The sequence below is a fragment of the Cebus imitator genome, unplaced genomic scaffold (assembly GCF_001604975.1).
Source record: "Cebus imitator isolate Cc_AM_T3 unplaced genomic scaffold, Cebus_imitator-1.0 Scaffold258, whole genome shotgun sequence".
NCBI lineage: Eukaryota > Metazoa > Chordata > Mammalia > Primates > Cebidae > Cebus > Cebus imitator.
The window spans coordinates 450,284-470,962 of record NW_016107573.1 but is presented as its reverse complement, the minus strand read 5'-3'; the positions used below and the strand labels follow the sequence as shown (position 1 = coordinate 470,962).

At 47.3% G+C, this 20,679-nt stretch overlaps 2 protein-coding genes across 13 annotated transcripts in view; one reads left to right on the top strand and one right to left on the bottom strand.

The window, feature by feature from the left end:
• The window catches only part of EWSR1 (EWS RNA binding protein 1), a 32,843-nt gene extending 18,622 nt beyond the window's left edge, over window positions 1–14,221 (bottom strand). For 2 of the 10 annotated variants that reach the window (XM_017499471.2, XM_017499472.2), the window contains exons 1-6: window positions 13,885–13,987; window positions 10,031–10,067; window positions 9,847–9,898; window positions 8,186–8,312; window positions 7,765–7,782; window positions 2,913–3,099 (exon numbers count right to left, since the gene is read on the bottom strand). In XM_017499471.2, the coding sequence (XP_017354960.1) occupies window positions 2,913–3,099; window positions 7,765–7,782; window positions 8,186–8,312; window positions 9,847–9,898; window positions 10,031–10,067; window positions 13,885–13,897 (434 nt within the window). In that variant the 5' untranslated portion in view covers window positions 13,898–13,987. Of the gene's footprint in view, window positions 1–2,912; window positions 3,100–7,764; window positions 7,783–8,185; window positions 8,313–9,846; window positions 9,899–10,030; window positions 10,068–13,884 lie in introns of all 10 variants that reach the window. The other 8 variants (XM_017499478.2, XM_017499481.2, XM_017499474.2 and 5 more) reach the window with 7 other exon arrangements.
• A 37-nt stretch (window positions 14,222–14,258) lies between these two features.
• On the top strand, window positions 14,259–20,663 carry RHBDD3 (rhomboid domain containing 3). Of its 3 annotated transcripts, XM_017499492.2 has the most exons (7): window positions 14,259–14,488; window positions 14,658–14,809; window positions 16,536–16,722; window positions 17,851–18,234; window positions 19,657–19,819; window positions 19,904–20,191; window positions 20,281–20,654. In XM_017499492.2, the coding sequence occupies exons 3-7, from the start codon at window positions 16,578–16,580 to the stop codon at window positions 20,456–20,458; spliced, it is 1,158 nt and encodes a 385-aa protein (XP_017354981.1). In that variant the 5' UTR covers window positions 14,259–14,488; window positions 14,658–14,809; window positions 16,536–16,577; the 3' UTR covers window positions 20,459–20,654. The 3 variants fall into 3 exon arrangements, with proteins under 3 accessions (XP_017354981.1, XP_017354983.1, XP_017354980.1); XM_017499494.2 differs by lacking the exon at window positions 14,658–14,809 and having other exon boundaries at window positions 14,264–14,488; XM_017499491.2 differs by lacking the exons at window positions 14,259–14,488; window positions 14,658–14,809; window positions 16,536–16,722 and having other exon boundaries at window positions 17,225–18,234; window positions 20,281–20,663.
• Window positions 20,664–20,679: the final 16 nt, after the last annotated feature.

Genomic DNA, 20,679 nt, shown 5'->3' with positions numbered 1-20,679 from the left:
AGGAGAATAGCTTGAGCCCAGAAGTTTGAGGCTAGCCTGGGCAATACAGGGAGACCCCCACCTCTACAGAAATAGAAAAAAATTAGCCAGGTATGGTAGTACATGCCTGTGGTCTCAGCTACTTGGGAGGCTGAGATGGAAGGATTGCTGGGGTGAAAGATGCACAGCCTGGGCGACAAGAGAGACACCATGTCAAAAAACAAACTGCCAGGGGCAGTGGCTCACACCTGTAATCCTAGCATTTTGGGAGGCCAAGGCAGGTGGATTGCCTGATGTCAGGAGTTCGAGACCAGCCTGGCCAACTAAGTGAAACTCCGTCTCTACTAGAAATACAAAAAATTAGCCAGGTGTGGTGGCGGGCACCTGTAATCCCAGCTACTTAGGAGGCTGAGGCAGGAGAATCACTTGAACCCTGGAGGCAGAGGTTGCAGAGAGCCGAGATTGTGCCATTGCACTCCAGCCTGGGCCACAGAGCAAACTGTCTCAAAACAAAACAAAACAAAACAAAACACCAACCAACAAACCAGAAAAAACATTTCCTAAACTGGGCTGCCATAAATTAATCCAACTTTGGCTTAAAGTTTCTGTAATGGAAACACCTGAGTAAGACAAAGAGACCCCTGCCAACACCCAGCTTGGATGAACCTGAAAGTAAATATCCCTGTTAAATGATAAAAATTAATCTCATTTCCAAGGAAAAACTCCAGGAGTTTCTATTGCCTCTTAGCCCTAACAATTTATACCAAGGCTGCAGCACAGTGAGTTAGAGCTATTAATATTTTAAGCAAAGCCCAAAGAATCAACAGGCAGGATGGGCGCAGTGGTTCACACCTGTAACCCCAGCACTTTGGGAGGCCCAGGCGGGTGAATCACTTGAGGTCACGAGTTCAAGAGCAGCCTGGTCAATGTAGTGAAACCTTGTCTCTATTAAAAATACAAAAATTAGCCAGGGATGGTGGAACACGCCTGTAGTCCCAGCCACTTGGGAGGCTGAGGCAAAAGAATTGCTTGAACCTGGGAGGCGGGCATACTCGCCATTGCACTCCAGCCTGAACAGAGCAAGACTCCATCTCAGAAAACAACCAAACAAAAACAAACAAGAAAACCAGGAAGACAAGAGAGGATGTAAAGTACTAACTTCTCCCGAGCTGAAATGGGTCCCATGCCCCTCTTTCCAATGGGGAAAAGGAATAGCTGCCAATGATAAGATAGACAGCTATTATAAAGAGGTAACGACTGAGGGGGGAAAAAAAAAAAAAGGATGACTTATCAAAACCCAATTCACATATAAAACCCTCCAGATATGGCTTGGATATGCTGTTACATCTGAGTATCAAATGGGACTTCATATATCTGATAACACTCTGAATGGGGCCCTTTCGGGAATGAGCCTACTGCACTCCAGCCTGGACAACAGAGTGTTTTCAGTTAGTTTAACATTAACTACTGCAAAGGCTGCCTACCGAGTGGCTCTGATTACTCACTGTGCATTTTAGAAGTAATTTCAAGAGTGTCAGAGCTCGTTTCTTCCCTCTAGAGCAGATAAGTCTAGGTTGGAAATTGATTTTATCCCCTAAAATGTCTTCTTTCAAACCAGAATTCAACGTACCTCGAAGACTGGGTACAGAAGCCACCTAAGTCACTGTCTAAAGCAAAGAACTAAAATCTGTTGTTAAGTAATAATTAATATTGTTTACCTGCTAACCAGTCATGGGGTATGAGCTCTGTTCACCCTATAGCAGGCTACCCAATTAGGAATTTTTATTTGCCTGTAGTATTTAGATTATAAAGCCTCTATATAATGTAATCAACTGCTTAAGCCAAGGTAGTAATGTTTGATTTCTTGGATATGGATATGTCCTTTTCAGACAATTAGGTCATACGACCATTTCTTGACTCATGTGATGCTCTCTTTCCCCTTCTGTCCATGTAAACTACCAGGTTTTTCCCAAAGAGAAAGCATAGTTATCCATGTACAGGGTCAATGAAACCAAAGATAAAACACCAAAGTACAACTGTATCAGTTATGCTATTGTGAAGAAAACACACACACATGCAAATTAATTTTCTTCTAGGTTTAAAAACAATAGCCTTCTACTACCCCAAAGGGTCATTCTGAAACTAGACAACTCTTCAATGCCATTCCTCATTTTGGCACTGGGATAGCACCGTTTCACTTTACTTTTTGAGATGGACTCTTGCTCTGTTGCCCAGGCTGGAGGTACAGTGGCGCCATCTTGGTTCACTGAAACCTCCATCTCCTGGGTTCAAGTGATTCTCCTGTCTCATCCTCCCCAGTAGCTGGGATCATAGGCATGTGCCACCACGTCCAGCTAATTTCTGTACTTTTAGTAGAGACGGGGTTTCACCATGTTGGCCAGGCTGGTTTTGAACTCCTGACCTCAAATGATCCACCTGCCTTGGCCTCCTAAAGTGCTAGGATTAGAGGTGTGAGCCACCACATCCAGCCAATTTCACTGTTAAATGCAGCATATTTCTGCGGTACGTTCTAGCGTATCAGTTACTGTAATGACTTTAACAACAGTGAGTATCTGAGAGTATGTGAAAGCTTTCCAATCATTAAAAAGGAACTAAATTACGGATTTCTTTTTTTTTGGTGACGGAGTCTTGCTCTGTCAAACAGACTGGCGTACAGTGGCATGACCTTGGCTCACTGCAACCTCTGCCTCCCGGGTTCAAGCAATTCCCCGCCTCAGCTTCCCAAGTAGTTGGGATTACAGGCGCATGCCACCATGTCCGGCTAATTTTTGTATTTTTTTTTTTTTTTAGTAGAGGAGAGATAGGGTTTCACTATCTTGGCCAGGCTCAAATCACAGATTCTCTTAAGTGAACATAGTTGCTCTCTTTCCCTCCAAAGTGAGACTGACACATTAAATGGACTGTGGCCTTACCTTGTAGGTGCAGTGGCTGCTGGCTGTTGCCCATAGGCTGGATAAGCAGGCTGAGTGCCATATGCAGACTGAGCTGCGTAGGAGGCCTGGGTGGTGGTGACTGTAGCAGTGGTGGTATCATAAGCACCAGTGCCATACCCCTGGACAGGCTGGCTGTATGCCTGGGGGGCAGTTGGAGTAGTATAACCTAGAACAAAGGAGAGCTGCATCAGATTTCAGGCCCCCTCAGATATCTGCCTACTCATTATCAGAACAATTTGTAAACCACTTACTTAAAACCACCCCTTTAAATACACCCCCTTCAGCAAGAGTAGCAACAAACTAGTATTTAAAGCCTAAGTTCTCTGAATGTATCTAGTTTTTGGTAAAGCAACTATCTCATTTGCTCTAAATCCACACCTAACGGAAATGACATGTCACGCTACAGAAAATGGGGTTCCTTCTGCCTCCTCTTGAATAGGAGACAAGTCTGCTTTTGCCAGCCAAGTCTGCACTGATTTTGCTAGCAGGCCTTCTTAATAAGTTTCTAAACAAACTTACATACCCCAAAATACCCTCAAGCAAGAATAAAATATCCCCCCAAAAAAGGTAAAAGGGAAATGACATAGCATTTAAAAATAATTATAAAATAATGACCCAGGTACTAGTTCTAGCACTAAAACCTGTAATTTGGGCAGCAATTAATTTAATCACTTTACTTTGGTCCCAAGTACTACATCACGGGACGCACAAGCTTGAAGAAACTAGAAATTATTTGAGCACATGAATAATAAAGATATACTATAAATTATAGTTGCTTAACACAATTTATCTTAACTTTTTTTGGTAAATTATTTAAAATTAAACTTCGATACTGCTCCAAACAAACATTTAAAAGCTAATGTTTTCACATCACAAATGAGCTTCCTGCCTGGTTATCAAGTTACTAAGCTCCATTCCTCTCTTACTTACCTACCACAAGCAAAAGGGCCTTTTCCTGCTCAGCAATATTGGAGGTAAACCCTAGAGTCCCTCTTCCCCTTCAGTATTTCACTAACCAGGTGTCAGAAAAGACCTGCTCTCACAGGTATGCTGCAAAGCAAGATATATTCTCTCCCTAGCTCCTGCCTCTGCCAGATGAGGCAGGACCCATGCCTTTCCCTTGGGACTTGGACGTGAAGCATGACCAAAACCCCTAAAGTCTGCAGCTCCTAACTAGAGTCTCTTTCCTGTTAAGAGGTGTTACAATCATTCTCTGTGCTGGGCTCTACTTTCTCATGATCAATGGGCACAATTAAGCCATGAAATAAAAGCTATGATTTATACTCTGGGAGGCTAAGGTGGGAGGACTGCTTGAATTCAGGAGTTAGAGACCATACTGGGCAACACAGACCTCACCTCTACAAAAAAAAAACAAAATTAGCTGGGTATGGTGGCGTAAGCCTTTAGTCCCAGCTACTTGGGAGGCTGAGGTGGGAGGACTGCTTAAGGCTGGGAGGTCAAGGCTGCAGTAAGCCAAGATCCAGCCTAGGCAATAGTGAGAGATCCTATTAAAAAAAAAAGTTTGGTCTAAATGCCAGCATTTATATCCATCACACACAAAAAGTGTAAATCTCACTAAATCTCACAATACGGTTTTCATACTTAAATATTGAATCAAGACTGCTCATTTTAGTTAAGATTTAGGGCTTTAAAGTGTCCTCACATACTGGCCAAAAACAAATATCAGCTTCTTTTTGTACAACCATCTTTTGTAGCAGAGTATAACACTCTTCCTTCTCCACCTTAAATACTGAAAGGAAATTCTGAATTTAATTATACACAGAGACAGTAATTTCCTCGTCAAAACTGCTGCGTTAAAACGTATATGAAACTATACATAGTTTCAGAAAACAGGATGTCCCAAGCAATAAAAGTTTTTGAGTTGGCTTGTTATTCATCTGAACTGAGATATATATATACATATATATATACACATATATATATGTATATATATATTTTTGGGCAGAATCCTAAGGTCAACCATGTAAGGCATTCATTTATTTAAAGTCTCACACCATCTACCCTGCTGTTTGTACAGATTACTCCCCACTACACGAGAATCTGTAAGATTTACAAGGAGGGCAACTAAAAAAACAAAAAACTAAAAGTGATCAGGGCAATAACTCATGTTACAAAACTATGCAGCAACAGTTAGGGCCTTGTCATGCTAAGGATTATAGCAACAGACACTGGGTCAACAAGTAATCTTTTAATTAATCTGTGGTACCCACAAAAGCAGCCAAGCAAAATGAACAAAAACCAACAAAGCAAAATGATTTAATGACCAAAAAAAGACCAATGGCAAAAAAACAAAACAAAAAACACACCTACTATGTGTTGACAACTTCAAGGAAAAAGGTGGTAAGAAACATTATACAGACCAACCAAAATTTTTGTTCAACAGTAAAAAAGTTTTTAAGAATTCCACTGAACTGACGTTTATATGGCTTTCTTCTAAAGTTTAATTTTTAAAAATCCTAGAAGAGGTTGGACGTGGCCGCTCATGCCTGTAATCCCAGCACTTTGGGAGGCCAAGGCAGATCAATCACTTCAGGTTAAGAGTTCAAGACCAGCCTGGCCAACAGGGTCAAACCCCATCTCTACTAAAATACAAAAATTAGCTGGGCATGGTGGTGAATGCCTGTAAACCCAGGTACTTGGGTGGTTGAGGCAGGAGAATCGCTTGAACCTTGGAGGTGGAGGTTACAGTGAGCTGAGATTGCGCCACTGCATTCCTGCCTGGGCAACAGCAAGACTCCCTCTTTAAACAAATTAAAAAAATAAAAAAATAAAAAAATAAATAAAATAAAAAAAAAAAAGGCTGGGCATAGTGGCTCACGCCTGTAATCCAAGCACTTTGGAGGCCAAGGCGGGCGGATCACCTGAGGTCAGGAGTTCAAGACCAGCCTGACCAACATGGTGAAACCCCATCTTAAAAAAAACAAAAAAATCCTAGAAGAGAACAATGTATTTTGATTTATTTCTTCCAATGATTATCCGTTGTTTTTTTTTTTTTTTTGAAGATAGTGTCTCACTCTGTTGCCCAGGCTGGAGTACAATGGTGTGGTCTCGGCTCACTGCAGCCTCCGCCTCCCAGGTTCAAGCGATTCTCTTGCCTCAGCCTCCCGAGTAACTGGGATTACAGGTATGCGCCACCATGTCCAGCTAATTTTTGTACTGTTAGTAGAGATGGCGTTTCATCATGTTGGCCAGGATGGTCTCCATCTCCTGACCTCATGATCTGCCCACCTCGACCTCCCAAAGTGCTAGGATTACAGGCGTGAGCCACGGCACTTGGTCCCAATGATTTCTATGTGTAAAGGCAGCCTGATATAAGGAAAAAAGCAGTATATGCTCTTGAACCCACTCACTACCTATTAGGCTCCTACTCAGTTTTGTCACTGCACTCCAGCCTGGGCAAAAGAGCAAAACTCCCTCTATTAAAAAATAAATAAATAAATAAAATAACAATCCTAGAAGAGAACGGTGTATTTTTATCTATTCCCTCCAATGATTACCCAATGACTTTTTTTTTTTTTTTTTTTTTTGAGATAGAGGGTCTCGCTCTGTCTTTGCTCATCAGGCTTAATTTTGCTTTTTATAACCCAAAAGTTCTAAGGGAGATAAGAAGTCACCCTATAAACTGTGAATTCTATACAAATGGTATTAACTGCAATCTAGCTAATCAAACCTACTAGTCTCTATATGAGGGTGACCTGTACTTTTCAGGCCCAGAGTCATGATGGAGCTTTCTCAACCAATGACAATATGATACATGGCTCCGGAGAACCATTACTTCACCATTACATCACTCCATCGCATCCCAGTAGAATGATCTAAGGATTCCAAAGGCTAGATCTAAGCCACATGATCACATCATACTTGTTTTTAAAAAAGTAATAGCTTTAATACATGAAGTTTATCTCACAATTTCAAAATTCTACGCTAAAAAATCCAAACTGCATAATTTTAGTTCCAGCTCTTCCCACAGCTGCAATTACCACCACCAGAAAGTTTAGATAAACATTTCCCATCCTATTTGAGAAACACCCTAGATGGGTTACAAAGTACCTCACATCAAAATCAGGACACTGGTACTCAATGAGATAAATTACAGATAGGGTTTTCTCCTTGACTATATATAATTTGGAGAACTAAAGATAGTTTGAAAGTAAGAGCTCTGACACCTTTAGGACTTTATTAAACAGTCTTTTACAATAACAATAGTAAAAGGGGAGGCAGAGAGCCTGAAACATTTCACAGCACTAAACACAAAAAAATTATCACAGATTTTTCATGTATCCCACCCAACCTCAGTATCAGAATACAATTTCTTCTAATTCTTAGAATGGTTTATTTTTTAGTTTCTTGGAATGCTATTATATATATTCAAGACATACCATGGATTAAAATAATTCATAACACTTAGAAAATAAAATGTGTCTGGACTAGAAACCAACCAATAGACAAACATGATACATGCAGGGTGGCAGTCTGCTCCTCTAAATAAATCTGATCATGCAATCTATCCTTCAGGGAACAGGAGAAAATCAGCTGGGGAGAAATCATCTGAAATACCCTTGGGAAGGTAAACAACTATTATTAAGGCTTGAAACAGAGTAACATAAGAAAACCTTTCCCAAAATCATATAAAGAATAGGACATGGATCTGCAAATGACACCTGAAGCAGTTTTTCATTAGCACCTTGCTGTGTGTGATGTTAGAAAGTTTGGGGGGGTTAAACAAATGAAAACACCTGAAGGGTTAACATTACAGGGTTAGACAAGATGGAAAGCATTTCCCATGCAAGAATGAGCAGGATAGTCAAACCTGTACTGGTCCCTTCTACTGTGGAAAGCACAAAACAAAAAGTAGAGGGTACACTATCAGATGAAGCAAACACGTGAAACCAGTTTGATTTTTAAGCAGCTCAATTTAAGAAGGCTCATTCTTACTCAGTATTTAGCATTAGCACAATCTTTTACATAGTCTCCATTTTGTTGTGAGATTATTTATACACTGTATCAAACAAAAAGTTCTTTTCTCTCTTAGAATTTATCCCACCCACATTGTATCAGAGATCTCTCAAGACTAGAAGGGAAGGGAAGAAAAAAAAATACCTCTTCCTAATAAAGGATTCCCCAGATGCCAAGGTACGGACCAGAATATACATCCAAATGCATGACTAACAAGCTTCTTAGCCAATGCCCTAGCCAATACAACCCAAAAATCTCTCCAAGGAAGGCCTTACCAGTGGGAGGCTGTCCATAAGAAGTTGCATAGGCGGTCTGCCCGTAAGTTGCAGTGGTCTGAGCCTGGGTATAGCTAACGTCAGTGGGCTGTCCATAGGTTCCATAGCTTTGTTGCCCATATGCCTGCTCCAAAAAAAAAAAGCAAGCAAGAACTTCATATATAAACTTTTGTATTTTAGCAATCAAATGAACTGATGTCTAAGTTTCTAAACTAGAGAACCAAAATCAAAATTATTGCTTTCTAGAAGATTTAAAAAAACAGACAATCACAGTATCACGAATGTTATCCCTTACCTAATTCACTCATATTATGGTAAAGTTAGCTACAAAAAAGTTCATTAGATAAGCAGGCAATGTCATTCACAGCTTCTCAAAAGGGGGAAAAAGGATAGTCAGGCAAAAACTCAGTTAACCATACATGAGATTAACAAGGCACTCTCAAGGGAAGAGCAATAAGGGCACAAGTGTATTAACTGCCAGCACTTGGTGTAGCACAGTTGAAGTGATTGGAAACAAATGGTAAGAAGACAAAATGAACAAAGAGAAAGCAATGAAGAGGACTAAAATCTGTCATTAGAAATTTAAAACCAGATTTTCAGCCTAACACAAAGGCTTTAGAACTATTACATCACTTCAAAAGAAAGTGAACCAGAAGTACTGTCTTTTGAACGTAGACATCAGTAACACTTAAAATCAGGCAAGAAATGAGCTGTTCTTTCAGGTATTAGCATGATCATTCTCTAGGTTTGTTTAAATGACCAGTTATGTAGGACCTCCCAGAGGTATCACTCTCTGCCTGTCCTAGAACGTGTTTCCATGGCAATTAGTATCCATTTTATGGCATGGATCATTTCAGAATTCAACATGATCTTGAGAACACTAGAAGGCTAATTTCTAGAATCTGTTGGCCTAGGATTTTTTTTTTTTTGGAGACGGAGTTTCACTCTTGTTACCCAGGCTAGAGTGCAATGGCGTGATCTCGGCTCACCGCAACCTCCGCCTCCTGGGCTCAGGCAATTCTCCTGCCTCAACCTCCTGAGTAGCTGGGATTACAGGCACGCGCCACCATGCCCAGCTAATGTTTTGTATTTTTAGTAGAGACGGGGTTTCACCATGTTGACCAGGATGGTCTCGATGTCTGGACCTCGTGATCCACCCACCTTGGCCTCCCAAAGTGCTGGGATTACAGGCTTGAGCCACCACGCCCGGTTGGCCTAGGATTTTTAACGCTCTTTACTGAAAAGAGCTTAGGAGCTCTTCGGCTAGGTAGCCAGTTTTTAGAGGTAACCCCCCACTTACTGTGCAACCACTGGCAAGTTACTTAATACCTACACACTACAATGGCCATAGCATCATCTTCCTTTGCAGAATTGCTATGATGAATAAATTCACTAAATTTAAACATAATGAAGAAGGACCAAGCATGGAACAAGGCACCTAACTTGAGAAATCATACTACAAAGCTACAGAAAGCCAATAAGCAGCTTTTGAATGGTTTCATTTACGATGGCAGAATGGAGTCCTTCGTACTCCCACTGCGAAAGTTTAAAATGTCTGGGTATTTTACTATTACAAACACGTTACTCATTTGTTTTACTGGATGACTGAGAGCAGCATTTTACTTGGAGGTGCAGCTACACGTAATTATCTTAAAGATTACCTGGGTGGTCTGTGCATATCCTTGAGTGGGCTGGGCTGTGTAAGCACTGTAGCTGCAAAAGAATTAAATACAATAACTTGAATAGAAAACATTCAAATACCACCACATCCTCTATAATTATAGAAGGTCCATACTCTAAAAGTATTAATCACAGACAAAATATGGTTATAAAAGACTGACTTACCCCTGCTGCGCCGCAGCTTGGCTATAGGTACTGTAATCTAGAGGAAAATGAGGAGAAAAAATAGTGGAAAATTAGCAGAAACAAGGGAAAGAGAAAAAAGGGGGAAGGAATTCACGTGGCAGGAGGAAATCTTTAAACTGAAGAGGGGATCTGCCAACACAGGTCCAAATGAATCCCCCTTCTCTCTCAACACCTAACAGAAAAAAAAGTCTAGGCCAGTTAAACTCAGAACATTTGACTATGGGATGAGCTAATGAGGTCAAGATCAGCTGATTTGGCAGGGATACTTTGCATGTTCCCATGACCACAACCCCCATCCCCCAAACAATCCCAGTTGTCGTTTGAAATACAGGATGATGATCATCATCTCAGACTGACAACAAGTTCTACTAACAGGGTCAGAAGTTCTTACCCTCATATAAAAAGGAGGCACGCAACAATATACAAAGTTTAACAGTAGACTGGTTCCGTTAGAAGCTACCTCTCCTCAAAAATTAGTTTTCATTCCCCTCACTTTAGCAAGTTGGACCATCATTCCCTAGCTCAACGATAGTGAAATGGAACGGCAGACAAGAAGACAGTCACCACAGTCCAGTGTTTTAAAGGGTTTGCTGTGTCAGAACTACATTTGTGCAGTAACTCAAAAGCTAGACACATAAATCCTGGTGAAGTACAGTTAAGGCAGAATCCTGAACATTGGCAAAGAAGAGAACCAACTTTCATACAACTCAAAATGATTTCAACTTAAAAAAAAAAATGACATGTATTTTCATTCCTTAGTAAACCTCCCTGTAATTTCGCTTTTCCTATGAAATTTACAACATGCATCCAAAGGGACTAAAAACTGGTCCACTGAGGTGTCTACAGCTAGTAAAAACAAACAGAAAATAGTTATGTATTCAGACCACTACTGAATTAAAGTTAGGTAAGTTTAGTGTTTTTTTTTTAAAAGCAGTTAAAGTAATTGTTTTTGAAAATTTTGCCCAATTCTTCCTTTTTCCACAGGAATACATATCTTATTCTGTCTAAAGACAGTACTGCCATTAGGATGGAAAAAAGGGGTCCTTTATTTTCCAATCAGAAAGTGGTCTCTCATCCAAAACCAACAACTGCATCCACTTCATGCAATCCAAAGTCAGCCTCACAATACCTTGGCCTGCCTGGCTTGAGAAAACTTTGCTGAATCCACCAGTCTATGTTGGCTTACCCATTTACCTTTCCATACTTAACCGGACTACTTTCTTTCCTTTGTACACATTCTTAACTCAAAACCCTGAATCACCAAGAGGATCAAATTAACTGCCCAAAGTCTACCTATAATGAAAAAACAAATGTGTTCACAACAATCTTAAAGGCATTTTCAATAGCACTACAAGTCATACCCCCTGGGACATTAAAACTCAATGTAAATCATTTCTTCCATGTGGCATCTACAGAATAAACATTTAACATCACAGCAATGAAGCATTTAACATCAAATATTTTAACCCACGTTTTGTTGAGGTCTTTGCTTGAGAAACAATTCTAAATCACTGACATTCAAGTTCAACGTTTGCAAGATGACTTCTATACAAGTTTGCAGTTATGTAAAACATAAAACTGGCAAAGTTGATATGGAACTAATGACCTCGTATCAGTGAGAAACCAGGGGATTCGGCCCTATACTAACTGGTGGGCTCTAGGAGGTAGCAAACTTGTATTTATCTCCCCAGACCACAGAAACATCACAGGACCTCGAACAAGCTATTAAGTTGGTGCAAAAGTAATTGTGGTTTTTGTCATTAAAATGGGAAAACCACAATTACTTTTGCACCAATCTAATACAATTACACAATGGTCAGATTATTCAGAAACCAACTGTGTTTGTTTTTAATCCCCAAAAATGAGCCACAGACTTCATTAAGAATCACTTCACTGTGACTGGGGGATGGGGGTTCTAGATTCCTGGGAGTTTGCACTGTAATTATTGGTTGCACTGGATATATGTTTCATATACTTTTCTACAAGATACACACTAGGACAGAAAACCTCTAATTAACCGAAAGCAACGGTTTAACACTTTATAGTAGTCACTATGGAAGCTGCAGATTTAGAGTTTCACATTACCTCAGTTGAAGTCAGCATGTGACAAATTTATGGAAGCTTATGATGGAAAGTCAGAAGGGCTCAAAGCTTAAGAGATCTAGTCTAACTTCTGTACTTTACAGGAAAAGAAACTGAGACCCAGATTACTTATGTGACTCTCTGAAGGCCCCCCTCCAGCCAAGTCTAAGGTGTTTACCTCACAGAAACCACAACTGTAATTCTCAGCACAGCATATGGTAGTTACCAGTGAACAAAGCTTGAACAAAGTTGACTGAAAAAAGACATGTCCAGCCATGCAAAACGTCAACGCACACGTTTTGCCTTTTCAGGTTTTTGCAGAGGAGAAAAGGGTGGAAAGGGCACCTAGGACACCACTTTCCACCATGAGGTTAGACTGTGGTATTTAAGAGTTCTCTCTTCTAGGGGCACTCCTTGGTACCCTGGCACGATCAGCCAACACTTACCTGTTAACTGACCACACAGATGGGGAGAATTTTTAAACTGTCCTTAAATTGCTAAATTCTGGACTCTTAAAACTCCGGGGGGCCCAGAGCTTTTCTTTCCTGTCTTCCCTCTCACCGTCTCTAAGGCCTGGAGCCAGGTGGCCTGAGGATACCCCCAGAGGCAAACATGCTCTACCCAGCCAATTTCCGCGGGTTAGTGTACCCAGAGGTTGCGAATTGCAGGTGATGGCTAGGCGACACTCCTAAACTGCTCCTTCCATCAAGGACCTCTCTACTCATATTTTGAAGTTCCCACCCGGGGCTTGCTTTCAAGTCCTCTACCGGCCTCTTTTCCCTCTCCTCTGTCGACCTACGAAATCAACAGGCCTCCGGCCTAACGCCGGCGAATAAACGTGCGAGACCACTGCTGAAGCGTAATTCAAATGCAGGCTCGGCCTTTTGTTCCTCCTAGGTCAGAGGCCAGAAATTTCCTTCTGGTAACATTTCTCATCTCTCGATCCAGGCTGGCCTTATTATACAACGGATATCCCTCGGCGTCTGCAGAAAAAGGGCCCTGGGAAGTTACTTAATTGGTTTTGGGGGAGGGGAGGGTACGGATTAATAAATAACGATAAAAATGGAGAAGCCCAAGAAAGCGGCAAACTGGAGGCCCTGCAAGAGGGAAGCACATTCTGTGTAAAGCCCGGGCGGGCCGAAGTTCGGCTTGAGGCTGGAAGCCACCGAAGGAGCAGTTCGGCAGTGCCAGCCGCCCCAGCCGACCAGGCCTTAAGAATGACGAGGCTCCCGCTCATAGGCCCGCACCCCTCGGCCCAGAAATCCAAGAAATCTTTTGTTTATCTGCTTTATTCCCCGGTTTCTCAGGAAACCCTGAAAACGGGGGAGAGAGGCCTCACAGGAACAGCCGCCTGCGGCGCCCCCGGCGGTTTCACAGTGACCGGCACGAGGCCTGGTCAAATCCCCCTCTTCACGCCGGGCCTCGAAGGCCGCAGGCCCCGCCCACGTGGCGGGAGGCCCGGAGCGCAGGGCGCGAGGACCGCCACACAATGGAGACCAAGGCGGGCCCCGCGCGCCCCCGCCGCCGCGAGCCCCCCGCGCGCCGCGGGCGGCGGAAGGTTCCAGAACCGGCCCGCCCGGTGGGGGGAGGGGAGAGAAACGCGGGTCCCCCGAGCTCTTCGGGCCGCGGCGGGTACCTCAAACCCCTCTCGGCAACTCCACTCAGTCCTCCCAGCCAAGCCTAGAGACGAACGGCCCCCAGTTTGGGCGTTTCGGCTACCGCTGGCGCGACCGCAGTTCCACCACACTCACCCGTGGACGCCATTTTCTCTCCTTCCTCCTCGTTCTCTCAACGTCCGTCTCCCTCTCGCTTTCCCTCTAGGCGCCGCACTGCGCAGGCGCAAATCCCGCAACCTCGGGCGCGACCATCGGGCCAGGCCATGGGGGTGGGGTCAGGAGGGATGAACCACCGCTGTCTCGTTCTTCGCGTCCGCAACCCTTGTCCCAATCCTTTCTAAAGAGCGCCGAACGTTGATACTCGGGGCAAAATAGCACCTAAGGGGCCAGGGCGCCCTTGAGCGGGTCTCAATGTGAAACCGGAGAGGCTCTTCGCACGAGGCCAGGTTGTTTGGAATGGTTCCGTCCTCTGGCTCTAGGGACCGTCGCTGAAGAGTCTGCCCTGCAAGGAGACGGAGATCGGCGGGAGGGCTGGGGGAAGGGACCCGGGCGAGAACAACTGCTGACTAATCCGCGGGCCACGGGGAATTGGGTGGCGCGCCAGCCAGTCGGCCGGGGTTACGCGGCCGGGTGTGCGCGGAATGGGTTCAGGGTTACCGGGTCTCGCCTGGGAGCTACAGTCCCTACTCCCAGCCGGGGTCTCCGACCGGCCTTTCAGGGTTGCGGGGCGCGCTCCGCAGTGAGTACCCGGGACTTGTGGCCCGGGCCAGCGGGGAAGGGGCCCGAGGCCGGTCGTCTGGGTGGGAGGCCTCGAACGCCGTTCCTGGTCCCGAGATCCCATCCCCGGTAGCGGTCGAGGTGGAGCAGGCCCTTTAATCATTCCTTATCCAATACCCTTGCTTTTACAGAAGGGGTAACTGAGGACCAAGGATATTGAGTATCTTTGCAAATTCCACAGCTGAGTTCGAACCAGACAGACCCTAGGACCCCTACTCTATCCGCCACCCGGAAGAATCTCCGTCCTTGTCTTTCCATTCTGCCCTCCTGGCTTCCCAGTAAGGTAGGCAGGGCCTGATGGTGCACCGCCCCGTTTCGTAGATTGAAGAAAGTGAGGTCCAGGGGGCTCAAGTCCCAGTTCCGAGTGTCCGCGAACAAGCCCTTCACCCCTGCTAAGGTGCCCAGAGCGGGTGGAATGGTTGTGAGGATGCAGGAGGAGGTTTATGGTGGGTGCCTTGGGCCCAAACCCTACCTCCAGGCAAGGCTGGCCCCTGTCCACCTTCCTGGACCTCAAGCCTGGCCCCCTAGGTGGATGCCAAGGCCGGTGATGCCCTTAAATCCTTCAACAGCACCAGGAGCCAAGTTGGTGTCCTATTTTCTGTGAACACATATAAAGCACTGGCTATGTGCTGTAAATACCCTGGGGAATTTGGGGATGGATCAGAGGAGCCATGACCTCAAACCACCTGCCTAGGGAGACAGACTGGCCAAGCTGTGCTCATAAGGATAAGATCCATGATGTTGGGGGGCCAGAAGAGGGGAAGGCATGTTTAAGCTGGGCTTCAAAGGGTGAAATAGGAGTTTGCCTGCTGGCAAAGTGGAGGGAAGGACAATGCAGGCAGAGGAGCTGTCCACATTTTTCCTGCAGGAAACTGGTAGATGTGGAGAATGCCCTTGGCAGGGGGGCAGATTAGGCAGCCTTCTTCTCTGGGATCCTGCTTCCCGCCCTGAATCACCTCAGTGGGAGACCTGGGATGAAGAGGCCTGACCAGGGGTGAAGACCTACAGGCCCTGGAGGACAGGCTGGATGCAAGAGGAAAGCATAGAGGAAAAGGCCTTGCTTTGGTGGGCAGGAAAAGGCCACGTTTCAGGGCCAAAGCTGGGACCAGTGAGGCTGGAGCAGCCACCTCCAAAATGGAGGCCGCCTTGATGGGCCGGTTGATGGCTACGGACGCCTGCCATGATTAGTAGGGATTGCTGTGGTTTACCGAGTAAGAATTGTGGGCCAGGGCTTGCCTTAGCCTATTCCTTTTTATTTCATCGTCCTCTGAGGAAGAGAATTTCTGAAGTCCCATTTTACAGATGAGGAAGGAGAGGCTCATCTGTAGAATGAGGCTCATCTGGAAAAGATGAGGTTGGGAAACTTGCTTAGGGACACAGAACAGAGAGGTGGAGCGCATACTGGGCCCTTCCTGTGGAAAAGGGAGCTAGAGCCAGAGGGGCTGTGCCAGTTTGGATGCAGGAGGAGGCTTACCGTGGATGGGCTCGCCCTCAAAGGGGATGTCTCAGTCACAGCTCTCCTAGTAGGGCTCAAAATGTGGGACTCCTGCCCTTCTGCCCCACCCCTTCCCCAGTGTGCTTGCCCATTGGCTGGTCCCACCCCAGGGTCAGGGGCAACTGAAACCATCTGGAGCCTTAAGGCTGGGCACAGGGGAGGGACGAAAGAGGGAGGTAGTAGCTTGAGGTGAAGGGGGAGGACAGAAGAGGGTTAAAGATGGCCTTGAATTCGCCCTGGGGGAGGGGGCTATACACCTCTTTTTGGGAGTTTAGGGCCCATCGGGACTCAAGAGCCTCTATGCCTGTCCCCTGCCAGTCTTTAAACATAGGTGAGTGGAATGGCAAGATGGCTCATGAGCAAATGGTTTAGGGTCTGAGCTCCACTATGGCCAAGCTGCTGGGCCTGCCTCTCCAGCCTGCTTGCACCTCTAGGGCTGTTGATAAGGTACCTGAGAGGGTATTGGTGAGATAGCTGCAATAATAACTTGTTATTGTTTTCCTTTACCCCCCAGCACACAGCCCCAGGACCGCCCCTGACCACCCTCAACCAAGCTATGCATGCCAGGGGCCCCCACGGCCCTCTGTTCCCGCTGCCTCTCGCCTCCTCAGTCCTGATGCTGCTGATGAGCAGCCTGTGGCTGTTGGGGGCCGGCCCCAGCCTTGTCCTGGCCCCGGAGCTGTTGCTGGACCCCTGGCAGGGTGAGGGCCAGCCACATGGACCTTGGAAAGCAGGAAACTTGGTGTAGGGCCTGGGCCCAGTTGGCAGGGGCAGCACGAGCCCTGCAGAGGTTAAGCAGGAATGGGACCCAGTGTCCTGGGGAAGCTTGGCCTTAGACAGGAGCATGCCCAGCACATCCACAGCCAAGAAGGGAGGGCAGATAACTTGGCAGGGTGGGCTGGAACCTGTCGGTAGGAATACTTTTCTGATTTCCCTTTCTGGTCGCTTTTTCTTGAAGTAAGAACTAAGGCTGGGCCCAGTGGCTCATGCCTGTAATCCCAGCACTTTGGGAAGTCGAGGACGGTGGATCACTTGAGGTCAGGAGTTTGAGACCACCAGACTTGCCAAGATGGTGAAACCCCGTCTCTACTGAAAATACAAAAATTAGCCAGGCATGGTGGTGGGTGCTTGTAATCCCAGCTACTTGGGAGGCTGAGGCAGGAGAATCACTTGAACCCAGGAGGCGGAGGGTGCAGTGAGCCAAGATCGTGCCACTGCACTTTGACCTGAGTGACAGAGTGAGACTTTGTCTCAAAAAAAAAAAAAAGAAAAGAAAAGAACTAAGAATTTCAACTAAGCATGAGGATGGGAAGGAGGAGATGTTGGGGGTTTGAGGAGTGACCTCAACTGAGCAGTTGTTTCCCAATAATAACAACTTCTCCAGTTTATATTTGAGGACCCTCAATGATACTCAGAGAGGTTAGGTGATTTGACCAGGGTCACACAGCTTGAGGGAATAGGGTAGCTCCAGGATTGAAGCAGGCAGTCTCATGCTCTCAGCCAGGTATGATTTAGTAAATGTGGAAGCAGAGTACCTTCATGGTGTCTGGGACATAGTGAGTGCTCAGTAGCGGGTTGTTAGTGAGAAGACTGAGTGGCAGGTCCTGCCTGTTCAGTTTCATGCCACAGAGGCGTAGCTGCCGTGTTTGGAAGTCCTTGGTCCCCTCCACCAATGATTAAGTGGTGGCTGTGGGTAGACTGGCTCCTGGGGAGGGGAGGTGGGCTCAGTGGGTGGCCCTGGTGTAGGGTAACCTTCAACCTGCCACACCTGGGACAGCCTTGGATGTTGGAGCCATTAACCTGGCACATAAGCCCCTTCTCTCTCCCAGTGCACCGGCTGCTGACCCATGCCCTGGGCCACACGGCGCTCCCGGGCCTGCTCCTGAGCCTGTTGCTCCTGTCCACTCTGGGCTGGCAGCAGGAGTGCCACCTGGGCACGCTGAGGTTCCTGCATGCCTCAGCCCTGCTTGCCCTGGCTTCTGGGCTGCTGGCAGTGCTGCTGGCAGGCCTGGGGGTGTCTGGTGCAGCCGGCGGCTGTGGATACATGCCTGTCCACCTGGGCATGCTGGCTGGGGAGGGACACCGCCCTAGACGGCCCCGTGGGGCACTGCCACCATGGCTGCCACCGTGGCTGCTGCTTGCCTTGACCCCGCTGCTCAGCTCTGAGCCACCCTTCCTGCAGCTCCTTTGTGGCCTCCTTGCCGGCCTGGCCTGTATCCTTTGCCTGAGCCCAGGGCCTGTGGGGATGTGCAGGTTCTGTGCATGTCTGGGAAGGAAGTGGCACAAGGGGGTTAAGGCCCAAGCAATACCAGGATGCTGTGCACACACATTCTAGGAGCTTCTCTGAGTCCTCTGGGACATGCTCTGAGCTGGGGCCTCAGGGGTCATGGCCTGGTAGAGATGCCAATTACAATGTAAAGGGCTCTGTGGGGTCCCTGTAATACCAATGCCATTCTTCACAGAAATAGAAAAGATAATCCTAAAATTTATATGGAACCAGAAAAGACCCAGAATAGCCAAACCACCTTGAGCAAAAAAAACAAAAAAGTTAAAAGCCTGGCTGGGCGCAGTGGCTCTCACCTGTAACCCCAGAACTTTGGGAGGCCAGGCAGGTGGATCACTTTAGATCAGGAGTTCGACACCAGCCTGGTCAACATGGTGAAGCCCCATCTCTACTAAAAATATAAAAATTAGCTGGGTGTGGTGCACACATCTGTAATCCCAGCTACTCAGGAGCCTGAAGCAGGAGAATTGCTTGAACCTGGGAGGCTGAGACTCAATGAACCAAGATCAGGCCACTACACTCCAGCCTGGACAACAAAGCGAGACTCTGTCTCGAAAAAAAAAAAAGGAAAAAATAAAACAGTGCTGGAGCAGTATTTATTGGTGTTCTGCTCATAAGACACTTTTTATTTTTAGAGACAGAGTTGTTCTGTCACCCAAGCTGGAGTGTGGTGGCACCATCATAGCTCACTACAGCCTCAAACTCCTGGGCTCAAGCAGTTTTCTCACCTCATCCTCCTGAGTAGTTGAGACTACAGGTGTGCACTGCCATGTCCAGCTAATTTTAAAAATGTGTTGTAGAGACAGGTCTATGTTCCCCAGGCTAGTGTTGAACTTCTGGCCTCAACTGATCATCCTGTCTCAGCCTCCCAAAGTGCTGGGATTATACAGGTGGGAGCCACTGCGTCTAGCCCTAAGATGCTTCATACTTGTGGGGGGAAAGTGCCACTGGCCCCTGCTCTCTGGCTTTTGGGGGAGGAGCCTGTTTGGACTGGGGACATGAACTATCCAGGCCTGTCTGAAGGCAAGAGCAGGTGTGTCAATGGGACCTTCTTCCAGGAAAGGTGGGCCTGAAATGGTGCACAGGGTTCTGGGAACAGAGTGGGTCAGGGGTGAGCCCAGGCTTTGGGCTGAGGCATACCTGGCTCTGTTTGGCTGAGTAGCTTCAGGCAGATCCCTTTTCCTTTCTGAGCCTCGCTGCTGACCAGGGTGACGCTATTCCATGCTGGGCCACAGTGAGGAGATGGGAGGGAATGGCCAACAAACTTGGCATGGGGCCTAGCCTGTGGCGTGGGCCCACCCCTGGCTGCTTTTGGTTTTCCTTGACCGGCCGCCCTGCCCCGGGCAGACAGACACAGCTGGGGCCTTCCAGTGGCTGGAGCCCTCGGAGCGGCGGCTGCAGGTGCTGCAAGAGGGCGTCTTGTGCAGGACCCTGGCAGGGTGCTGGCCCCTGAGGCTCCTTCCCATCCCGAGCAGCCTGGCCCAGCTGCCTGTCACCCATCCTGCTGGAGTGAGGTGAGGGTGATGCAGGGGACACCAGTCTGGGTGGTGGGCGATGTGGCAGGGCTGGCAGTCAGGCCCTCTTCTGTTCTCCTCCAGGCCTCCCATTCCTGGACCACTTTATGTGGCCTCCTCTGACCTCTGGTCCCACCGTGAAGGCTCGGCCCTGCCCCCACCAGGTCTGAGGCCTGTGCACCCCACCTGGGAGGGCTCCTCAGAGGCGGGCCTGGACTGGGCCAGGGCCAGCTTCTCCCCAGGGACTCCGATGTGGGAGGCGTTGGATGAGCAGATGCTGCAGGAGGGGATCCAGGCCTCACTTCTTGACGGGCCATCCCAGGGGCCCCAGAGCCCACCATGGCTGTCCAAGTCCTCTGTTTCCTCTCTGCGGTAAGGTGGGCTGGGCAGAGGTGGGGTCCCCTGATGTAGGGGCCACGGGTGGCCCTGACACTTCGAACTTGTCTCCCCACTCCCCACAGGCTGCAGCAGCTGGAGCGCATGGGCTTCCCCACGGAGCAGGCGGTGGTGGCGCTGGCAGCCACAGGCCGCGTGGAGGGTGCTGTGTCACTGCTGGTCGGAGGACAAGTGGGAACTAAGGCCCTGGTGACCCAGGGGAAGGGTGGGCCTGCCCACTCCGAGGGTCCTGGGCCTCCCTAGCTCAGACAGAGAGTGGGGGTACAGGCAGGTCCTTGGGTGTCAAGGGGCTGGGCTGCATGTGGGTAGCCTGAGCCCCTGCTCTGTCTGCTGAGGGCCGCAGCAGGGTGCAGAGGCACCTCTGGAGGCAGGAGAGGCCCCACAGCATGCTGCCCTAGTATACATTTAGAATAAAAACCAGTTTGTATTTCAACCTGGACCTCCTTGGTGGCAGCAGTTGTGTT

Bases quoted from the DNA above. Each gene is read 5' to 3' on its own strand.
- RHBDD3 (XM_017499491.2), top strand. From the start codon at position 17,694: ATGATTAAGTGGTGGCTGTGGGTAGACTGGCTCCTGGGGAGGGGAGGT. The intron at 18,235-19,656 runs GTATCCTTTGCC...CCGGGCAGACAG, and splicing joins CCTCCTTGCCGGCCTGGCCT to ACACAGCTGGGGCCTTCCAG. The intron at 20,192-20,280 runs GTAAGGTGGGCT...CACTCCCCACAG, and splicing joins TCCTCTGTTTCCTCTCTGCG to GCTGCAGCAGCTGGAGCGCA.